A 23,892-nucleotide genomic window follows, 5' to 3' on the forward strand; every position below is an offset into this window, starting at 1 on the left:
ATTATGATATCTGGCTCCATCTTCATAACCTCCACATCAACACTAGGCATAACTTGCTACTGAAAAAGCATATCCTGTGTGAGCTTTGTGTGAAAGCACATGATGGTCACATCGGAGTTGCACCTAGAAACCCGGGTGGAAGGAGCAGAGAGTGAAGTGGTGGGGGGGAGAACAGTCCACATAGCCTTAAAATAACAACACATTCAGCAAGACAGGTTTGACATTGGATTTAGAGCAGATACTTGTGCACGAGGTTTATGCAACTGTTTTGTTGAAGCACAACAGTCACAGGAGTAAGGGGGTGGTGGAGATTCCCCTTCGACTTTGCATTGGGGAAAACCGCAAAGATGATGCCTGTGAAGTCCTATGAATAATGCTATGAAAAGAAATCTGGCATCAGCCTGATCTGCAGGTGAGGCAGAATCTTTTGGCAAGACCTCCCTCAGCAGTGGTCCAAGAAAAGATTGTTAGCAAAGAGAACTGGCACAGAGCAAAACTTACTACACAAATTCAACTAAAACTGTCATTTTTCTTTTCTGGTATCAAGTACTTAAATATCTCTGAAGACTTATTAGCATCTCACTTTATCTTACTGTAAGCCACTTTTTACCAGTAAATACCTCACCACGTGCTGAAACCAAGGCAGGCACTCCATCTCAACTACCGCTGAATCAGCTGCATCATCTGACCCAGCTTTTATTCCAGTGCAATGAAGAACTATAACCTCAGGTCACATGAGCCCACCGAAGAGAACCAAAAACTGCCACGTTCACTGCCAGAGTAGTTCTTAAAAAGCTGCACTGTGTGATTCTGAAAAGATTTGAGCAGAGAAATGAGTTCGTGAGAACAATTATTGCCAAGTAGTTCTTTTAAATCTTTAAAAGTCTGGCACATTGTTCAGAACATATACAGAGATTTCATAAGTATTAATAAAGTATTCAGAGGAGACAGTTTTGTATGTTGCAAACATTTTAATGATTACTTTTGAGCTTACACATTGGGTGTTTTTTTTAAACTTCAAACTGCAACAAGTTAAATAAATGTTTATAATATACAAAGAAAATACAACCAAAAGTAAAACTTGCTTTAAGTGTGCCTTGCACTAGGAACCAGTGTTTTTTAATTGCTTTATTGAGCTGCACAAACACACTTAAGGATTTGATCTTTATAGCAGGGCATTTGAGAAATCAAAATATATTCCCACTTGAAAGAAAAAAAAAAAAAAATTGTGCATGATTATATGCAAAAACCCACTAAAATACTCCAATAGTGCAGGCACCATTAAAAAAGAAAAAGCTGGAGATGCCCATTACCTCTAAGATTTAAGGAAGCAAGTTTCTGACCAGTTAGCTTAAAGCCAGCAAAACAGGGATCAGTGATGGCAACTGTAGTGTACAAGGTATTAAATGACAAACTTTACACAAATACACTGTTAGAAATTTGTGTCAGTGAACACTGAAAATCTGATGATCTGTTCTTCGGAACAGTCAAACAGAACCACCTTAATTTCCAGTTGTGCAAGCCCTTGAAGCATCACACAGTGTTCTGTGCCAATTTCTTGCTGGCTGTGAAGTTACAAGGATTTATTTTGTCATTAGCAGCTAACAAACTTATTCCACATGTTCCTAAAGCCTCACAGGTGAAAATAAAGGCAAGTCTCATCAGAGCACAGCGTGGAGATCATATTTTTTGCACACAAACACAAGAGGCTTCGCTAGTATCAAAAAACACTCTCTCATGTCCTGTACTGCAGTCAGTGGCTCAGTTGAGATGGAAGCCTTTCTCCATTGTAGCAGCTAGCAGACGCTCTCTCATAATCTCCTCAGAAGAATACTCAGGCAACTTTAGGTAATGCACACATGTATTCACAGATGGGTAACTTGCATCTGTAGCATCAACCTGAGGAAGAGAACATTTTTTACTGCAGTTATCCACACTACTCCATATGGAAGTTAAAAAGTGTAAGGCCCTCTAATTCATGGCACTTCCTGCACACATAACACCAGTCATCAAGAAACAATAGCACCAGGAAAGCTACAGATCAACTTGTATTTACTTTATATGTATGTTAATTCTTTTATATGCAAATATGAAGTCAGAGAACAAACCTGAAACAGAGGTTAGTACTGAAAGCTTAGCATAGCATAGCATCATAAATTCAAAACCAAAAACAACAACAAAAAAAAAAAAAACACAAACAAAACCCCAAACCACCAGTGTTGTTTCTCAATGTAGCAACAATTACATTCAAAAGCCAAAATAGTTGGTTTGAAGGACAACACGAAGGAGCCGTACCTTGCGTACGACAGTGAGCCGGGGATGCAGGTTTGCCAGTCCTCCTGGTGGGAGTGTTGAACAACCAGTAGTGAACTGGAGAAAAGCCTTCCTTTCATCCGAAGACATACCACACAAGACTCTCACAAATCGAAGGAATCCAGGACTTAAAATAAATTAAAGTAATGGGTTATGACAACATTACCAGAGTATTTTTTTAAAATTCCCTTAACTTGAGACAGTACAATCTTTAGTCGTGTCTAAGCAGTTGTTAGACTCTAGTGCCTGTTCAGCACTGAGTTAAGAATAAAACGTCATAAAACCCATGAAAAATACTTCTTTAACCTCCTTACTATTACACAGAAAAATGTAGCTAAATAAAAACTTTTCTCCATACTCATCTTCGAGTGTTATTCAGGCATCTTGCGTATGAACAGGTAGGAAAGTAGGTAGGAGCTCAAACCTACTCTCTGAGAAGAATCCAACTGACTGTAATCCTAAGATTTTTTTCTGTACCACTTCTGCAGTATAAGGCCACTTCAATTTATACATGATTTCATTTCTATCCTCATGCAAAAAAAATAGGAAAAATATAACAGACTACAAGGAATCCTCCAGATAGCACTGCTTTCATCCACACCAGCCCAGGGAATGAGGGGGAGGGGAGGGCACAGAGAAAGCACAGAATGCTGAAACATGCCCTCGGTTATCAGGCACTGTGACCTCTGCTGCATCTCTGCATGCAGCACAGGGGCTGTGGAAGAATCCTTCCACACACCATCCTGGACTGATTGGGATCCTTCAGCATGCTTCTATTACCACAGTTCCAGAAAGTAATTTGTATGTTATTGCTACCAAACAAGACAAGTAGCAAAAAAACCCCTAACCAAATAAACCCCAAAACATCAAGACCCCCTCTTGATAGCCATTCACCAGCATATTTGTTTCCTGCATAGTACACTTTCTTTTTTAACTATGCTTGAAAAGAAAGTAGTAAGAAATAAGGAACAAGCAACAACTATACCCAACTGAACAGGAATTATAACCACCACCAAAGATGAAGGTAAAAACTCCAAAATGCTATTTTTAATAGCTTGCGTTAGTTAGCTGTCATTACATTTCCACTACTTGTTCACATTTTAGTATTTTATTTTTTATCATCTCTCATCACAAAAACACCAACTACCTTCTAATCTATCTGTTGTAACACACATGGTTATTTCATGTAGTTTTAGACAATCATTTGCTCTTCAGTGATCAGCAGTCCCATCCAATTTGGCATCTTCAGCCAATGAACATTCTGGACATTTTGTCACTTAATGTATCTTTTAGCTAATATTTTTAAATCACTCAGAATAGAAGTACCTGTCTCGTGTATATCCCAGTTTAGGTTCAGTATAATTGATGATATCCTCAGCTGCCCAGGAAGGAGACTGATTTCCACAAAGAATCATCTGAACTTCTTCATGGCTGAATGAACTCAGCTTCTCCATTGGAAAGACTCTATTGAAGCCATCTTTAATTTACACAAAATACAGTTATAAACATAAGTCAAAAGAATATTTATAAAATAATGTCAGCATTTCAATTATATTTTAATCAAACTAGAATCAATCAACAGTTTCTTAACTAAGGTGAACTGAATCTCTTCAAGGTTAAAAATGGCATAACTAATGCAAAGATGTTATGTCATTATCTTATCTATTGTATTCTTAATTTAAACATTTGTTTTGAAAGCCATTCTATGCCACCACTTTAGACCAGCACACCCTGAACAACAATTAGTCCACCTAACTGCTTATATATATATTCTGCCATATTTAAGATTACCTCTGAATGCCTCCATCTGTTTCTGTATACCAGTATGCATGCAGAAGTCAAACATGAGATCTACATATTCCTCTGCATTATCCATTGTTACAGTCTGCAAAGACAATAGATAAATACTCTAAGAATTCACTTTGCATTAGAGTTACTGCTGAGACGGTCAATATTTAACTGCTGTTGAAAAGGTAAAGGTAGGTTGTTTCCTTACCTCATCTTCACCACCTGGCTTGAGATCCACGGCTGTAAACCCATACACTTTGGACGAAGGGCAAAACTGAAAATTTAGACTTCAAAATACAAAAGAGAGTTAACTAATTGCAAACGAGTTTTCTACTGCTTTTGCAAATAACCACATTTATAAACTGCACCCCGCACACCAGAAGCATCTCACCGCATTTCAGCCCCCTGTTTGGGGATCATTTTGTATATACACCAACAGTGGTACAACAGTACAGAACTACAACGAGTAATGAACTACATGGGTAATACATGTCTCAAATCTATGGTATGCACATGTGTGTACTCCCCCACTATTTATTTGGATTTGATAACCATTGAAAGTTTCAGAGAGTTTAATATCTTTAAGTTATCAGCTTCAAAACAAACTGTTTACTTCAGGTCACAAACTCAAAAAATCCTTTATGTTAATTGCCAGAGCTAACAGTTAGAGAGCCACTTCACACATTAGACATTTAGGCCTTTCTGTGGTGCTACGTGCTTTCTCTCGGTGACAATCCATGCTAAAGCCCACAAGGCCACAAGCAATTACTGAACTCTGACTATGCAATCCATATGGCACAACATGATTTTAACAAATAACCCACCATGTTAGAAAAACTACAGTTGTTTCAAAAGAAATAAATTAAAACTGCAGAAGAGGATATCCTGACAAGTTTACAGAGATACAAGCACTTTTATGTCTAACATTTGCTAAAAGTTATCACATGGTCTGTTTAACATGGATTCAAACACTGCATTGCCTATTAACACAATCCGAAATTTCAATTTGCCCTCTTTAAAAGCTCCCCAAAAAACTTCATTATTCATCACAGCAAAGGAATTACCGATCCACACTTTTCTAAAGGTCTTTACAAGTATTTGTGTGTTTCTAGAGAGTCATATGGCACTGCAGTGCAGCCACATTTAAGTTTAAAAATTAGGAAACAGAGCAAATGAGAAGAGAAAATCCTCAAACTAAGGAACAAGAATATAGCTACAGATGGCAAACTGGATCTCGCTGCATCTCTAATGATTCCCCCTCGCAATGATACTATATAAAACGAAGAAACCATAATTTTTAATTATACAGATTGACAGTTGTCTCTAGCGCAACACTGTTTGCATATTTATAAATAAATATGACAACTCTTACCCGAGATCCTCTATACTAAGTGGAGGCCCCGAACCTGATGGATTCTTCAGCATTAATTCCTGTAGTTTTGTGTTCTTTTCATCTTCTGACAGACTTTTGTTGCTTAAAATTTGACGCCTTTTAATTGCAAGGTCCTTAATTTCTTTTAGAAACCTGGCTCTGTGTGGATTTACTAACTCAAAGTCTTCCCATGTTAAAATTCCATTAAACCAGGCAGGAGGTTTAGGTTTTGGTGGATCAAGAATAAATTCTGATTTGGAATCTTCTTCCAAACTTCCTACTGACAAAGAATCATGCCCTTCTTCTGTAGAAGCCTCCGACTGACTTTCAGTACAGTGCAAGTCTCTGTCACCCCGTGATTCATATATCAACTTACTCATGTTACTTTTAATGTCCCCCATACACATGAGTTTAAAAAAAGGCTTAGAAATGGGTAAATCCACAAGTCTATTGTCCTGAATGCATTTAGCTAAGAAAATTCCAAGGAAGTGAAAGAGTTTGGTTATTCTTTCAAGTTCATCACTATCTTGTGGGAATGGTGCTGTGAAGAGTCCACATGATCTCTGTACATAATAGCCAGGGGGTTTCAATCCACCACCAATATCAACCTGATTTAAGAGACACACAAAAAAAAGTTGACATTGTTAAAGGTGAGTTTAATAATGTATCTGTGCCGTTTAACAATATATTCTACTTCTCTGTTAAGAACACAACAGGTAACAGCAAGCTGTGGAGTACAGTGATCATTCTTGACCATGATGAGTGGCTGTTCGCTTATCATGTGTTCTTCTCTTGCTGGATATCTAGCTCATCTTTCTTTTACACAAGTACTTGGTTTAAAATGCAAATTGAAATATACCTGACGAGACTCATCATCTGGAAAATCATCATCACAAAGCCAAGCTCCCAAATCTGTCCTTTGAAATTCTGCTGCCACCAATGCATAAAATTCCAAGGTAGGACCCAGGCCTGTTCCTTCTTCCCCTAAAAACTCAACCTAGAAAAACATAAGGAATGTTAATAATGAAAGAAAATCCCAGCGAAACATTCAGTGTTGGTTATGGAACAGGATATTCAATATCCCGGCCAGCACATTAGAAATAGCTATCTAACCTCGCTCTGCTAGGCAGTTATGCTTTACCTCTAGAACAGATTTTCTGTCTGCATGAATCTGCATGACATTTTCTGCCCATTCCATCAAGGATTCACCTCGCGGAACTTTCACTCTTTCATGTTTGAGGCGTCCAACTCTGAATTCTCCTGGATCATCACGTCGCACTGTGCTTGTGGTCCTTGTCCGTTCAACAGTGGCTTCACGTCTGTTCTGTAGCCATACAATTGCTCTGTAAAAAAACAAAAGCCAGTTGCTCAAAACTTTGATGTTTATCAGCATGAAAACTTGCAAGTAGCCACTAAGAAAAAGTTACTTTGTTAAGTACTAACTACCACCTCCTATTTTTTTTTTTTTTTTTAAGTTATATGCTGAAATACTCAGAAATATCTGAAATGCCCAAATATGGGCTGCTTTGTATTTAGAGTTTAGAAAACTAAATAGTTTTTAGTCCCTATGAAGGGCCAGCCATAACTTCTGATGTAACAGATATAGCACCAATGAAAACATACAATTCTTCACCTGGATTATTACAGTTTTCAAATTACAGTGGAATTATGAGAGGGCAGCATTTACTGCAGTACTTGTTAATCACAGATACTCAAAACCGTTTACAGACACTTATTATAACTTCCATTATATACTGCAAGGCAGTTGTATGTCACTCCATTGATACCGACCAAGTTTTATAGCAAGATTTAGTTACAGAATTAGAGAAACACAGAACCAAAACTGAAGTACAATCATACACATATAGACCTGTATCAGTGAAAGAAGAACAGCTGCCTCTAGTAGCAGTACTTACATCAAGTCAAAGTTCAAAATTCTTGTATGTATTGTCATCTGTGAAGCAATAAACTAACTATGAAGCTACCATCTGTTGGTTGTTTTGCAAGTATGGTCAGGTGTCATGACAGACACAGACAGAGCGTACACACAGAGTTCATATAGAGTATATGAGTTAAGAACTATTTCTAGTATTTTAAGAGCTTAGGAAAGCTCTTTTCTTGTCAAGTGAATACCAAAATACCATGCAATGTTTCCTGAGGGATCTCTTTAAAACACCATTTTTCCAAAACATTACCTTTTTCAAATTAAAAAAAAAGGCAAACAAAAAAACCAAGCCAAACTACCACAGAAAACCCCTAAAACAAACAACAGACACAACCCACGTGGTCAAGTTTTCTGGACCATTTTTCCATATTAAGAAGATGTCCTGCAAGACAATAACTTTTCTTCTCTTCCTTTATCTTTTACATGCCTCATTTTACACGCCTCGTGATACATTTCTACTGTGTATAAGACACAACAGTAATTTCTGCAACTCACTGTCTACACTTTTCTTCCTCTTCGGAAAACAAAACAGCCAAGAAAACCCACAAAAACTAATTCTTCCTTCTCATTACATAAAAGCAAGCTGGCAAAAAGGTTTGCATTGTCTACATACTCTCAAGGTAATCACTGCTAGAATCAAAATATTAAGGATTCCTAAGTAACAAAGCACTTTAGAGGGTACCCTTCAATGTTTTAATGTCTGGTCTTGTTATAGTTTCGTTATGCAGCTAATATTAACTTTCAGAATAGCATCTTTTTGTTAGATTTTGTCAATATTTCAGTGAATTAAAAATAAATGAATGAAAACAATAAATCACCAAACCATTGTGGGAACTATAAAAGGTGCTTTGGTGTACATTTTTAAAAACCACTGAATTAACATTTATTTTCAGAATTTTTCTATTTCTTTTCTTACTCCTTTTTGCAATGAACTGCAACCCAGTCACAATTACTGCCTGGATAGGATAACCTAGCTAGAGGTACACAAACAAGTCTTCAGCTAAAGTTGAAAAATTAAATTTCTTCAAAGGAACTTCCTGAAGAATACCAAACAAAAGGTAAGCTACTCATCATAAACCTCTAACACAATGAACAAAAATGTTTTAAGTGTCCAAAAGTCTTTCTGAAGTTTCCTATCTTCTTCCCTTTCTTTTCTACTATCCAAAACGCTTTATAAAGCAAAATCTATCTTGTTAGGACAAGATCCTTCTGTGAATTAGCAGTTAAAAAAACTATTATATTAGTAACACCAAAAAAAACACGCCACCTTAATTTTTTTTTTTTTACCTTGATGCTCCAAATGCTGTGCATGTGAAGTACAACTGTCTTGTTTCAAACGGAATTAAGAAAGGACACTTGCTTGTTAGCTGCTCACACCAGTCTGGTAAAGCTCCACTTGCTAATGCCAAGGGTTCCTGTAGTTTCATGCAAGGAAAAAAAAAAAGGTGTTTCTGATATCAGACTCAGGTTGTCCCAACAAGTTTGTAACAAAGTAAACAGACACCCAATACACCCATCAGATACTGAGTATATTTCCATATGTGCTTGAACAAGTTTCTTCCATCTCTGCAACTGCCACTTTTATTTTCCCTTTTAAATGCTATGAATGAAAAGTTCAGAGTTTCTAGGATTTGAGTGGACACAGGGTGCTTTGGTACAAAGATACTAAAAGTTGTAGTAAATCTCTCAGATATGTACCATTCAAAACACCGTGGGGAGAGCTGAGTATACAATTACCTGGAGAGATTTACTTCTGAGTTTTGCCCAAAACTGATTAAATAACACCTCTTCAATACCCAAAGACATGAAACTTGGTGCTAGTAAAGATAATCCCCACTGAAATATTACTGTAGTCTTACAGTTCTAAAATACAAGTATATTAAAAAAGGACTGCAGAAATTATTGCTACAAAGATATTCAGGGTTCCAGAACAGCCTTTAAAAGAACATGAAGAACAACTTTTTTTTTTTTTTAAATGAATAATTAGGGGAATTTAACTGTAATTAAAAAAAAACAAACTCAAAAAGGACACAAGCACCGAGCAAGTCAAGAATCTTCACCACCTTTAAATCTTTGTTAAAGAAAATGTAGTTCTATTGAAGAACTTAAAATTTTCCTTTTAATGCATCTAACTGTCCTGGCACCAACAGTATGTTTTCTAAATGCTATTTTTGAAAACTTTATGTGGAATGCATAAACAATAAAACATTTGGGAACCGTAACACATTTAATTGCCTTTGTTACAATATTATCAGGCAGACATATATAGACTACAATCTAACAGCAATGTTTGGTGGAAAAATAAATTTATTCTTCCTAACCAGAAGAATACTATTCTATTACAACTTTTTTCTTGGTATGTTTTTCAGACTAGTCTGTTCTTACAGAATTTACTCATCCAAAATACGAAGTAGATATTGTATGAAACAATTAAAATGTCAAAATGGCAAGAAGGCAAATAATTTCAAACAGTCAAAGTAAAGAAGAATATAACAGTTTTAAAAACAGTATTACATATATACGTTATTCATAATACATTAATGTAATACCTCAATCTGTTGCAGAATCTTTGTAGTAATTTTTTTACTTGTGAATTCATCTGGTGGAAAGTTAAACTGAGGATGCTCATCTCCTTCTGAAAATAATCAAGAGAAAAATTTTCCTTTATTTTGTTTTCATTAAAACATGCAAGAAGCTCTGCTAGGTAACTAACTTACCTTCTTGAGAAGTTCGTGCTGTGTAAGGGTCACTGGCAACTATATACAAAATGCGAAGTAACTGCAGAACATCTTCTACTCCACAGGAGTTCTGTCCACTGCCAGCTTTGGCCTGAGGTTGTTCTTTTGCCAAACTAAGGATATCGGAATTTTGAAGAGTAGAAATGGCCCCTTGACTTAATCCAGATTTTGATCCATGTTCACAAAAATCCTGTAAAAAATAAAATAGTTAAGAATGAAAACTGTCCGATCTTTAGGACTGTGCACCACAAGTTAATTATTTGAAAAATCAGAATGGATACTGTGACTAACCTCAGCATTTAGTTAAATTGTAGATGACTCAAATCATGATTGAAATGTGTTTTAACATGACTATATTTAACAGAAGACATTAAAAAAAAAATAGCACGGCAAAACCTAAACTTGATATTAGCATGTGAACATTCAACTTTCCTATTCATGTCATATTCCTCCTTCACAAGAACCTTTAAAGCTGCAAAACAAAGCACACAGCCATTCATAATAAAAAAAGTTTGGATGCAGACATATACCTTGTATGCAGCTATGAGCTGGGAGCAATTTCTGTTTTTCCTAATACTTTTATTAGTGCCGGTTAATTTCCAGTGGCGCAGGAAAGCTGAGTCTGCATTCTTCTGCAGGTAGGTTATCAAGTCATTCTTTGGTAATTCATCAGTGCCAAGGTACTGCTCCACATGCTCTACTGACCAGCAACCCTACAACAGGAACCACCAAATGTTGGTTTTTCCTGATTGTAAAGTCTTAAAGATTTCACATGCATTACATATTGTCTTTTTTGAAGGAGCATGCATTTACAAATATACTCACTCATATCTTTTAAGTAATTGAAAATGTTAGTTTTTTTTTTAATGTAGCATTTCCAAAACTGCAATAAGATTTGTCTTGCTTTTGCTTAAACAACCATAAAAACATACACAAAGGCACAGAAGTCTTACCATTTTCCCACTTTCCTTCTCTTTATCAGAATCCTTCATTTCTCTGTACATGATTCTAGACATCAAAACAATGAGTTAATATTTCATATTCATAGCACATATTCTAAATTCTGAAGTTATACATTGACTCGTTAGTCAATATTTAGATAACGTGACGTAAAACCAGCTGCTCTTTGGTGCACACAACATCTGGAATACCCTGATGCTGCAAAGTTCTTAAACTCTTATTTAATTTTCATGATGTCGATATTTATGTTGCAAAGTATTTAATTTAAGTAAGGTTTGAGTAATCAAACCACCTTTCTTGTGCAAATTTCCAAAACCACCTTTAGTTCTTCACTACACATGCACCAACTCTTTGAAATTTGAAGTCCTAAGGTAGTTTGCTGTGTATTAACTCAGGATATATGCATATTTACAAGGACTTATGCTAACTGGAAAACAGTTTTGTTACAGCACTGTATTTTTGACACAAGGCAACTCAGAAAACAGGTGCAATACATGAGCACTGCTGCAATCTGAAATACAAAGTTAAAAAGAACTGCAACTACAATACTGCAGTTCTTACTTTCATATAGGTTAGTTTTCTCGTATTACAGAAGTTACGTTAGTGTTGTAAATGGAAAATACACATCACCATATAAGGCTTACAATTCCTGTGTATTGCTATAAAGCTAGTAAGGTCAAATTAGGTTAGAGAGAATAGTTGAGGTGGGAAGGTACTCCTGGACACCTAGTCTAATGCCCCTGCTCAAATGTTATGTTTAAATGGAATTTCCCATTATTTCAGTCTGAGCCATTCTTACCCTTTTACTTACTGCAACAAAGAAGAGTCTATGCTGTGTCTTCCCTACTTCCTCCCATCAGGTATTCATACACATTGGTGAGATTCCACAAGCCCTTTTTTCCTCCATGCTTGACAGTCCCAGGTATCTCAGACTCTCTTTGCATGACAGATGCTCTAAAGCCCTTCCTTTCACCACCCTGGCAGCCCTTCACTAGGCTCACTCCCTTGTCCGTGTCTCTCGTACGGAGCAGCCCTGAACCAGACACAGCACTCCAGATGTGTCTCAGCAGCACTGGGGGTAGATCACTTCCTGCAACTTTCCTAACGCAGCCCAGGATGCTGCTGACCTCCTCTGCTGCCAGGGTCCATTGCTGGCTTGCATTCAACTTCATGTCCAATAAGACCATCAGGCCCTTTTCCACCCACCTGCTTTCCAGCCAGCTGGCCCCCAGCCTGTACCAGTACATGCAGCTGTTTTTCCCCAGCTGCTAGACTTTGCATTTCCCTCTGTGGAACTTCATGAAGTTCCCATCTCCCCATTTCTCCTGCCTGATGAGGTCTCTCAGAATGGCAGCACAACCATCTGGTACAACAATGACTCCTCCCAGCTTTGTTTTGTCTGCAAGCTTGCTGAGTGTCTGCTCTGTCCCATCATACAGTTCATTAATGTAGATGCTAAACAGTGCTGGACCCAGTACCAACCCTTGGGGTACAGCAGCTGGCCTCCAGAGCAATGATCACAACCATCTGAGCCTGGCAGTTCAGGCAGTTTTTAGACATCTAGTTTTTAGTATCTAGTCCATGTTTTTTTAGTTTGTCAATGAGGAAGAAAGTGTTGAAAGCCTTGCTCAAGTCAAGGAAAATAACATCTGCTGCTTTCTCCTCATCCACCGAGCTAGTCATCTTAGCATAGAAGGCTAACAGGTTGGTTAAGCATGATTACCTCTACATAAATCCATGCCATCTACTTCCAATCACCTTCTTGTCCTTCATTGTTTGAAAATGCTTTCCAGGACTAATTCCATCACCCTCTTGGGGATGAAGGAGCAGGTGACCAGTCTGCAAGTTCCCTAGATCTTTCTTGCCCTTCTGGGGGAACAGGAGTGACATTTGCTTTCCTTCAGTCCTCAGAAATGTATCCCAATCGCCATGACCTTTCAAAGATAAATCAAGAGTGGCCAGCTCCTGTGGGTGCATCCCACTGGGTCCCATGGACACGTATGTCATGTTTAAGTGTTCCTTAACCTTTTGCCCTTTACATCCCTGCTCAGATGGGCTTTGGCTTTCCTAATCCCATACCTTCACACTAGGACAATGTCTCTATATTCCCCCTGGGTCACTTGACCCTTCTTCCATCTCTCGCATGATTCCTTATGTTTTGAGTTCAGTTGGGAGTTTCTTACTCATCCACTCAGGTCTCCTACTGCCCCTGTCTGACTTCCCACACATTGGGATGGATTGTTCTTGTGTCTGGAGGAAGTGATCCTTGGAAAAAAAAAAAAAAAAGTCTACCACCTCTCCTGGACCTCTCTTCTATCTAGGACTACAGCCCCATGGGATTCTTTCAAGCAGACACCTAAAAAACCCAAATTCTGCTCTCTTGGTCAACTGCTTGACTTTTGAAATATTATGAACGAGTCACAATTGAGCATTACAGGTTATGATTTTTTTTTTGTTTTGTAGTTACAGCACTAGCTTTAAAACCAGTAAGAACATCCCGACATAAATGCAAGAAAAGCTAAATGTAGCATTGCTTCCTACAGAAGAGAAAGAAAAAATAAACAGTTTCACACCCGTTTCCTAATCAGTCACAGTGTTCTCTACACAGAATAAGAAACTTGTGAGCTTACGTGTATGTTGGCTCCCAAATACGTCTAAGTTTGTCAGATTTCACATTGCCATTACAAGAAAGCTGTAACAACTTCTGTACATAGTAAAAGATGGTGGATCGAAAGTTTGTTAGGGGCAGTTCTACTTCTCGAGTTGTTCCAAGACCTGAAACTTTCAAGGTAAGCGCTAGACGTGGTGAAGGCATGCACTCAACCTCTTCCAAGAGCTCTGAATGAGGTGTACCTGCATGTGAAAAATCATTTGAGAAGCCATTAATACAAAACATATAATGCACAACAAGTTGGCTTAAACATTAATAAAGTGGCTCAATAAAGAAATGTGAAGACTTCCTGCATACACGCCGAGGAGATGATACTGAGTTGTAACTATGAACTACAGGTAAGAGCTTTAACTGCAGCACGTCGTTTACGTGAGTAAAGCTAACAGGAATTTCTGAAATCCCTATCGTTGATCTTTATGTCTTGACAGCATCCCCTTTAATATTATCACAGCACATGCAGTTGTCTTTTCATACACAGCATCTTCTTGTTGCATTGACTCCTTTCAGTTCATCAAATCAACAGCGGCTTGTTTCTACATAAGCTAAACCTACATATTCCTTTCTGTAATGAACACTGACTACACCCACACTGCTAAGCAAGAATGAACTAAGGAGCACTATCAGGTGCTATGCGCCGCTGGTTGTACAGACTGCTCAATTATTGTATTAGCTTTCCCCTTATCTCTGCTTTGGACTGTTTCAACAAGCCCTCTCTGATCAAAGCTATGCTGGGTAGCTCAAAACACAGATTATTCCCTGCACGTGGAATCAGGCATAGTAAGAGATTTATCACTAATCTGGGTTAAATTCATGAGTATGCTTATTTTTACATAGCACTTAATTTACTTCTCCCTCAATAACACCTGGACCCGCAGAGATAGATGAAACTCTCATTCCAACACAGAAAAGCCACACAGCCACAAAAGCATCTTGCACTGGTTAACAGTGATAGGATCCCCAATGGGCCCTTAAGAGAGCGTCTCCATCCTAAAGCCAGATAAAGTATCACCAATATCTTGTCACCATACCTGGTGGAGGGATTTCTAGGTCAGTTGTCTGTTGAACATTAGTACGACCAGGTCTTGGGTCAAAAGCAGGAACCAGAGCCGAAAACTGCCGTTTCAATACATAATCATCATCCCATGTTCTTCTACGGCCTCCTTTGGTTTCATACTCCTCCTCCTCCTAAAAAAAAGCAGTAGTTGTTTTTCAGATTCTGCTACAAAGAATCATTTAATCAAAAATGTAAAAGTTAGTTAGGGAATACAGCTGTCATGTAAACTAAAATTGACACAAAATATATCAAAGCTGGCACGTAACAGTACCAGTTCTGTTTCACTGGTCAAACAGGAATCCAGAGAATTATCAAAACCATAGACATACAGAAATCGACATAAATGGGCTAACCTTACAACAGGTATATTTACAATTTCTGGAAAGAATTAAGCTTTCCATGAAGCACCAGAACATAGGGAAATACACAGTATTGTAAACCAGCAAACTTGGTGTAGATGCTTCACAAAGTTTGGAATATCAAAGATTTAAATAAATCAATGGTGCCAAAATAAACACATTCATTTTTCTGAAAACAAGTAGTATTTTTTGAAAGTGTATACATGTATTGATATATATTGTATACACATTTTATCCAGAGATTAAATCAAATATCAAAATACTGGAACTATTATGGTGGGAAGAAATCTAACTGTCAATAAGCTTTAGCGAGTATTAGTTGCTTACACTTTTCTACAACAAGCTTTGTATCTGTTCAACTCCTCATTGAGGAGAATTACATAGTATTTCAAAGGGAACAGGGCTAGAACCCAAGAAAGGAAAATTTTCTTATCCATATCTGATTCTTGCTGTGTAATCTTAAGCAAAGACTAACTTCACTATTTCTGCTTCCTCCCAAGAAGAGTAATAGTAACTCCATTTAATAATTTCTGAAAAGTGATCAGCAATCTACAGACTAAGGTTATTGTTTGCATTGTAGATCCATTTAAGTGGTACTGGCTTTTCCATTCCTAACTTCTGAACTTTGTGCAGAAGGTGCAATAACTAAATATTTAGTCATGTGCTTGAGTTTCTATTAAAAGCATAATCACAGCAGGTTAAAATCGTAAGTATTTTGCATCAAATGACTAAGTTAACACATTAATTACATGAGGAATTTTCTATAATTCCATCATTTAACATTTATTACATTAATGTAAATATTATCATTAGTGAAATCTTGTATTTTTCCTCTTAGACCCTGCAATATCCATTCAGATCAGTTCAATGGCAGTAGAAGACCAAGCATTAATCATACCACTAAAGAACCACTAAATGAAAAACTAGAACTCACAATAATGTAGGCAAGACCCATATGGACTAAGTGGCTGGGGTTTGCCTTGTGGGTTTTTTGTCTTTTTTTTTTTTTGCTTGTTGCTGTTTTGAGGTTGTTTGTTTGTTTGGTGTTTTTTTTTAAGAAGAGCTATTTCCTCTGGCATATTTAAATTATTACAGTTTGCTCCATGTAGGCCTACAGTTAAACACATCCCAGAACTGTATCATTACAAAATTCAGCAGCCCACCCACAAAGTCAGAACATGTCACCAGCCAGGGAACCAGTGATCCATCATTTCTACTGCCTGTCAACCTGTTCGCAGGCTGTTTTTAAGATGTTAATTCTGACCTATAAGGTCTCAGGGTGTGCTGACGTTCAAAATCACTTTTGTCTGGAATAAATGTTGGAGATGGTACAATCAAATTTGCACAGAAAACAGACTGCCCTGTTAGCTATCCTATCTAGTGAGGCTTTAAAATTTTATCACACCCATTTGAAAGCATGAAAAAAGATTTCTTAATATCAAAATTTATTCAAGAAGGGGGGAAAGGGATAATGAACTGCATTTGTAAAGTAGTATTCAGTTTGCAGCCTCCCAAAAAGGATGATGTGATTTTAATTTTGGCACTTCATTTGGAATCTTAATGACAGGTACTCCAAACTAGTAGTCTGAAATCTAAATACATTTGTTTTAATTAATGGAACCATTACAGCTAGGGCCCCATATCACCAAAAAAAAAAATGTGGATTTTTTTTAATGCATCTGTTAATCAATTAAAATATCATGCATGCTAACTATACTGTACCATAACTTCCTCATATTCTTGGTCTTCTTGGTTATCATCTTCATTTTCATCATCTTCTTCATCTGGTTCAGGTAGATCCTCATCATCATCTAACTCTGCCAACAGAGTACTAGCTCGGCAGCTATCAAGAAAATCTAACACACACATATATATTTACATACAGAATAAAAGCCAAGAATAACTTTAAAAGCAAAATTTTGAAAATTAAGTAACAGGAGTATTGGGAAGAGTGGAAAAACTAATCTAACTTAAACAAGAAAAATAAAACTAAAACATTGCTTATGGCATAATAAGATTAAAAGCTGTGATAAAAGCATGTACCTGACAAAAAGTCCAGGGGTCTAGTCAATAGCATAGCTAACAAAAGAAGCACTTAACATCTGTATAATTAGGAGTGATCAGTTTCTCACTTCCTTATATCAAACATTTTATTATTATACTTATTTTAAATTACGAAATATCATAATAAAGCAGTACACCAATGTGTACTGTCTGAGTCATTGTCTAAGTAATTTTTAAAACCAGTTAGTGATATAATTTCCACTTAGAATGTGTAGCTTAGACCTCAAATTAGAATGTAAAGGACATTTAGAATTCAAAAGGCCATTTAAAATTCAAAAGATTCAATTGCTAATTGAATTCTGTAACAAGAAGCTGAAGACAGATATAAAGTTCAATATCATCCACATAGTACGGAGACTTAAAAACCAACCCCTCAAAGCCAGAAAAGTTCACAGCAATCTGAGGTGAATTGGGATGAATCTTTGAACTTTTACATTTTTCTGCACACATATAAACTATCTATACCAACCAAACACCCTTTGAATTGTTGCCAGTGCCCCAGCAGAAACTTTAACGTAACTCTGTTTGCCCGGTTGTTTATGAGATATTTTAAGGCTTGTCACGCAATCAAAATATCAAATGAGACTTAATTAAAAGAGTAACAGGAGATGGCATATGCAGGTATCTTAATTGATCGCCTCCAAGCACCTCAATTCCAATATCCACTGAAATTACCAGATATTTTTCAAGCAATTTCAATATGTAACAAAATAGAACACCATCTTAACTGAATCAAATTTAAACAAATAGGGTATCTTTTCTTTCAAGAACATCTCACAATAAACTTTACACTATGAAGTACTTTCTCATATCTAGCCCAGGTTTTTCCTGATTTCATTTCATCAGCTTGATTCCTAGATATTATCAACCTAGTTAACTAAACCTTCTTTCACAGTATTCATATCCTGCAAATAACTTCTGTCCTAATGTCTGTTCCTAGTGTATAGTGCCCATGTAACTCTGGATTTTGTTCCTCAAACCATAGCATTCCATTCTCTGTGTCATCTCCATTTCTGTGTTCTTTCCATTTTTTTGCAATTACTATGATAGTATTGAGATACCTGGAACCTCATATACTATTTTAAGTGTATAATGTGCCCAATGGCAGATGCTTTTCAATCACTGAATAATACAAGGTACCTCAAACTGAGCATGTAGCGTGCCTATACAACACAATGAGAAATAACATTTTGATTTTAGTTAGAGGCTCATATGCAAACTACATTATATACTAAACTTATGTAATTAAGGAAAAGATTAAGTGCCTAAATAAATTATACTGTAAATAGTAACAGTGTGGTTTAGAAACTGCTGAAAATAAAGACCTGAAAACATAAGGAAATTGTACTCTGTTAACATGATTTTACTTACTGCCTTATAGAACTAGTAGCATATGAACAGCTCAACTTTCAAATACTTTTCAGTAAATAAACTACTACATGAGAAAATCATAACAACAGAAGAAAAAGATAAATCATTAATGGGAAGTCTGCTTACGTTCAGTTAAAAATGAAACTTACCATATAAAGAATATTCTGCCTCCTGACCTGTATCGCTCTCACTAGATGTTGATGTTAGGCTAGTAGTTAGAGTATTACTAAGCGACTGACCAACAGATAAAACTGTAGTTGCTGTAGCTACATTGCTGCTGCTAGTAACACTGGATGTAGACATGGTCACTGTTGATGTGGTACCAGTTGTAGTCAGATTAGGAAAACTTTGGGCACCCATAAGAGGAGAAGCTATAGATAAAGATATGGTAAGATAAAATAAATGATTTGATGACTTAGAGTACAGTTTACATGCATGACTCCTGTGTTGAAAAATATATTTGGGGTTGAAAAAATTATCAGATGTGTTATTTTACAATAAAGAGTAACAGACTAAAGGGGAAGGGTTTCTCAGAGCAAAAGTGCACCCTACAATGCAGATGCCTGCTTCTGAGTACATTCCCTTGCACACATTTAAAACTAATAATTTTATTAAATAAATCCCCAAATCCCACTGTAAATCTGAAATTACTTCATTTCAATTTCAACATACAAAAAGTATTTCTGGAATCTGTTACTCTAACACTCCGTCTTTAAGCCTAAAATGTAATTTAACCTCTAAACAGCAATATAAATAAAAGTATACAGGGAAAACAGTTTAGCTACATATAAATGAATTGAAAACACAACATAACACGACAAATGTGGAACCTGTGATTTTGGGGCATTTTTCTTAAGTTCTTAAAGCAGCTCTGACTATCTTTCACATAGCTATTAGCACATCTTTCATGATGGGCAACAAGCCTGTTGGCAGCACTGCAAAACATGTGACTTAATACCTTACTTGTGTTGGATGATTTATATGAATAGTTTTCAGAATAAGCAAGCAACAACTAAGAAGTTACTTCACTGCACATTCAAGTCAAACACAGTAAATGCATTCTAGTTAACAACTAAAACAAGACTGAAGTCACTGTAAACTCAATTAAAAGTATTTCAGTGTACAAAACTGAGTATAAATTATACCTGTGTGCAACTACACATTTGCATCCCAATCTTCACAACATTTTCTTGAGTGTTTATCTTCAAACATAGGAAATTAATCATGTTTACACAAGCAAATTTGAGGGGGCACCTATGGTTAAATTTAAACCTTATGGTTTTTGATCTACCTTTTCCAAAATTTATCAAATGCAAGTTTTGCAGTTTTAAAGTAAACATTTTCATTATTGCAGCTTATGTAAAGTGAGGCACTGCTTCCTTCTAAAAAAAAGTCAATCTAAATTCTGAATTTCAGACTATTATCAAGGATTGCAAAGGTTACTACCCTTGAAGAAGGATATAATACAAAGATTCTTTCCCTAAGTGCATTTGGTGGCTTTCTGAGAAAAATAAATGTACTGTTTTGTCAGATACTCCTTAGTAACATAAATAAGTTTGTAATTAAACACATAAAAATGCAGTCAAAATATCAGCAAAGGTGACCCAAGCAGGTGTAGTGCTTGAAAGTACTTCTATGCATGGGGACGGAGAGAATTAAATTTAAGGTTGTTAATATGCCTATGCTCATTTCTACAAAAACATGGAAATATTCCAAACCAAAGTATTTTTCTTTTGTTAAGACGATGAAAATAAATTGGTCGGTATTCATATCTTCCACTCTAATTATAGTAAACTCTTTGCTGTTACAATAAACAGAAAAAGCCGTTAAGTGTCAGCGTTTCATTTGCTCTAAATTCAAGAAGGCTTGTCCCTTTTTATACAAATTGAAACTGGCTACCCTAAACACCACTTAACTCCTGGCAAATACTGATGTTTTTAAACACAACCAGTACAGCAAGTCCAGAAAGACTTACATCAGTAATCATGATTTCAGACTTGACTTTTTGGATTGGATTTTTTGTTTGTTTGTTTTTAAATCCAGACAGGCCAAAGAAACATTAAAAAAAAAAAAAGACGAAACAAAACTAAAAAAAAACCAAAAAAAAACCAAAAAACCCCAAGCTTTTTACAGTGCTCTAATAGCACTTCGGTAAGATTGCTCAAATTTAGTCTCTGATCTCTTTTTGGTGCACAAGTTCCTATTTACAGTTTCAATTTGTATAAAACATATAAAACAAAGTAATTCCTACATGAGGGATAATTTTAAAGTATGAATACATTTTAATATTAAATCCAATTTTTAACTTGACACATTCTTATTTCCAACTTTAGCACTGTATGATATCAAACATTCATGAAATCTGTTAAACATGCTGTTGAAGTATCTTATTACGTTTTGCAAAGTTGCTTTCTCTCTCACCCCCCACCACAACACTACTTCAGAAGCAGAGGCACTGACTATCTGCCTAAAAGGGGATTAATTACTGGAAATCTTCCCTTGAGTATCTTATTTACATTTTAATGCAGGCTGCAAATGTGGTCCCCCCATCACAACATGAATGTAAGAATGCATAAAAAAAAACCTCAACAAAAAATGTTTAAAAAAATTTAGAAATGCTAAAAGCAAACATCACATTTTTAAATAAGGAAACACAGAAGTCCTAAAAAAGCATGAAAATTTACCAAGAAACAGAGTGCTACTTTCTGCCTTAGGTAATTTTATTTTTTCTAACTTGACTACCTCATGAAACGACTGAAATACTATCACACCATCACTGAACAAAATACCTAACAAGGCTAGCTGAATAACAATTCTGATGGGAGCATGCTGAAAACTCAAAATAGTCAACTCACAACAAGCAGGTTTACAACTTACCTGCTAATACCTTGATCCTACACACAGTCTGAGAACATGCAAATGTTAGAGCATGTACAGAATGCAATTTAAATAACTGAATTCCTGACAATTAATATGCCTGAACAGTTTGCCAAATCTAAGCCTTAATGACCATACCGTCTTTAGAAAACATACGCAGTATTAGAGTACACTAAGTTGTCTGGCCTGATAGAATGCAGAAATTCTAGCAGATTCCATCATACTGCATTTTACTTTTTTCTTTCTACTGTGTTCTTAGTTCCTAGGCTCAGAGACTTTACAATATGCACAAACTGCCTTTCCTGAGGGAAATGGAAAAACAACAGCAACAGGCAGATATAAGGTGAGTACACAAAATTTACACCTATCAGAAAGCAAGAGTATCCCACTTCAGCTGATGTTGTCAGTCTTCCAGCCTCCTGATCTCAACCATACTCTCTCTCTTCCTAAATATGTAACAGACATCAAATTCAAATCATTTTCTATTTGATAGGTACCACAGTGTAATCTGACATGACAGGGCAACATAACACTTTCCAGCTGACACGAACTGTGTGAGCTCTTCATGAGTTCTACAGGTACACACAACGTCAGGGCTGCTCTAAGTTAATTTCCTTATCAGGCCAACAGAATTCAAACTTCTTCAGTCTAATGAATGCCAAAGAAACAACAAAAGCTTCAACTAAAAATAAACATAGCTTACTTACTTGCACTACTCATGACATTTCTTCCCAAAGTATTAGTATTGTTATCGCTGCTACTTCGGCTTAAATTCATGTTGTTTGTGGCATTGGTACGTGCTATGTTTGCCACTCTTCGTACAAAGGACTCCAGGCTGGAGGTTTCTCGAGATGATAAATTAGGAACACTTGCACTGGAGCTCATTGGTGCCCCAGCAGCCAACAAAGAACTGACCGAGAGTCTGTTACTTGCTGAAGAGCTTAGAGGTCGTTGGGAAGCCGCTTCTTTATTAGTCAGTTCAGAGACAGAACTCACATCAGGAGAGCTTACGCTAACAATTCCCATGGAGATAGCACTGGACTCCCCAGGAGTACGTATTGAGTTATCGGGACCTAACTTCCTCTCTGCATTTTCATTTCCCATGTCTGCTGTTAAGGTGCTGGTGCTTGCACTGGAAGATGACCCTACTTCAGCCTGAGGCACACTATCAGCGGAAGACAGAACAACAATTGGTTCATGGACGTCAGTGCCTGAAACTATATTTTGCTCCATTACACTTTCTGATCTCCGCTCCATTTTGGTCGAACCCAAGCTGATGTCGCTGCTACTGGCCACGCTACACACAGAACTGCTGCTTCCTTTTCTACTTGAGGAGCCTGCAGCAGCAGTCGTCTTGTCTGGACAGTTGTTTTTCACCAAGCTGCTCCATGACTGCGTTGTGCCTGAAACAGTGGATGAAACAGGTTTGGGTGATGCCGCTGAATCAGGGTCGTACCCTGGTGCAAGCTTGAGGTCAAACTTTCCTTCTGCGCCCATACGGTAAGAGTTAGAGCCACCAGCATCCCAGGTGACATCAATCCAGCCTGGAAAGGGACAGGAGTTTGTGAGATCCAGCAGAAAGCAGACAGGAGCGCGTCAGACAGTAGCTCCACAATGTGGGATCAGCTTCTCATAAGGGCTGCATGTCTGAATTAATAAAGTTGCTAAGTAACCCTCAATGCCAATTAAAAAGGCAGTGGTTAAATCTAAACAATTTGGCATTTTAAAAGGTTGTTAACATTGAGGCAGCAAGCATGATCAGCCTCTATCTTCAGGGTCCCAGAATCCAGCCAAAAGTAAAGTTTCCTTCAGGAAGGAACATGACCTACTGGGATCTCTCAAAATTTTATTATTAGATCCTCTAATAACAGAAATGTGTATTAAAATGTATCATCATAACTTTATTGATATCTGTCAAGAAGTTACAATTCTTGTAAGGACATTCTGTAATGTTTTTCTTTGTTGGATGCTTGTGGATAAGCACATTTACCCAACACAAGATACTTTATGAAACTGATTAGTTTGGGATTTCTTGTTCTTGCCATATAAAGTGAAATAATTAATTTACTGATACGTAGCTTTTTAGTTCAATAATGTACACAGACTCAAACATTTCTTATTCACAGAAAAGGTCTTACAGCAGTCAGTTAAGGACTACTTCATGTAACACTTTAGGGTTGCAAAAAGAGTAAGTTTCATAGAATGAAACTTTATACTGGGACTAAAACACTGAAAAGAAATGCTGCTCTTCAATTCCTTAGTTAAATGATTATTTAGAGTACCAGTATTTTTTTAACATGTAATAAATCTGCCGTAATGAGGATAACATGTAAAATTTAGCTAACTAGAACAGAAGGGGAAAAATAATTTCTTTTTGCTT

General features: G+C 36.7%; 1 protein-coding gene across 9 annotated transcripts in view; it reads right to left on the reverse strand.

Annotated features, from left to right (window-relative positions):
• Nucleotides 1–956: 956 nt before the first annotated feature.
• The window catches only part of HECTD1 (HECT domain E3 ubiquitin protein ligase 1), a 67,887-nt gene continuing 44,951 nt past the window's right edge, over nucleotides 957–23,892 (reverse strand). For 4 of the 9 annotated variants that reach the window (XM_042790540.1, XM_042790539.1, XM_042790538.1 and 1 more), the window contains exons 25-42: nucleotides 22,220–23,056; nucleotides 18,785–19,006; nucleotides 16,923–17,056; nucleotides 14,816–14,972; nucleotides 13,747–13,969; nucleotides 11,110–11,164; nucleotides 10,687–10,869; nucleotides 10,136–10,346; nucleotides 9,968–10,053; nucleotides 8,706–8,833; nucleotides 6,615–6,816; nucleotides 6,333–6,470; nucleotides 5,474–6,081; nucleotides 4,310–4,388; nucleotides 4,105–4,198; nucleotides 3,640–3,790; nucleotides 2,296–2,440; nucleotides 957–1,899 (exon numbers count right to left, since the gene is read on the reverse strand). In XM_042790540.1, coding sequence (XP_042646474.1) covers nucleotides 1,762–1,899; nucleotides 2,296–2,440; nucleotides 3,640–3,790; nucleotides 4,105–4,198; nucleotides 4,310–4,388; nucleotides 5,474–6,081; nucleotides 6,333–6,470; nucleotides 6,615–6,816; nucleotides 8,706–8,833; nucleotides 9,968–10,053; nucleotides 10,136–10,346; nucleotides 10,687–10,869; nucleotides 11,110–11,164; nucleotides 13,747–13,969; nucleotides 14,816–14,972; nucleotides 16,923–17,056; nucleotides 18,785–19,006; nucleotides 22,220–23,056 — 3,791 coding nt within the window. In that variant the 3' untranslated portion in view covers nucleotides 957–1,761. The remainder of the gene's footprint in view (nucleotides 1,900–2,295; nucleotides 2,441–3,639; nucleotides 3,791–4,104; nucleotides 4,199–4,309; nucleotides 4,389–5,473; nucleotides 6,082–6,332; nucleotides 6,471–6,614; nucleotides 6,817–8,705; nucleotides 8,834–9,967; nucleotides 10,054–10,135; nucleotides 10,347–10,686; nucleotides 10,870–11,109; nucleotides 11,165–13,746; nucleotides 13,970–14,815; nucleotides 14,973–16,922; nucleotides 17,057–18,784; nucleotides 19,007–22,219; nucleotides 23,057–23,892) is intronic. The other 5 variants (XM_042790545.1, XM_042790542.1, XM_042790541.1 and 2 more) reach the window with 3 other exon arrangements.

This window comes from Tyto alba, unplaced genomic scaffold, assembly GCF_018691265.1.
Source record: "Tyto alba isolate M040663 unplaced genomic scaffold, T.alba_DEE_v4.0 Super-Scaffold_18, whole genome shotgun sequence".
NCBI classification, from domain to species: domain Eukaryota; kingdom Metazoa; phylum Chordata; class Aves; order Strigiformes; family Tytonidae; genus Tyto; species Tyto alba.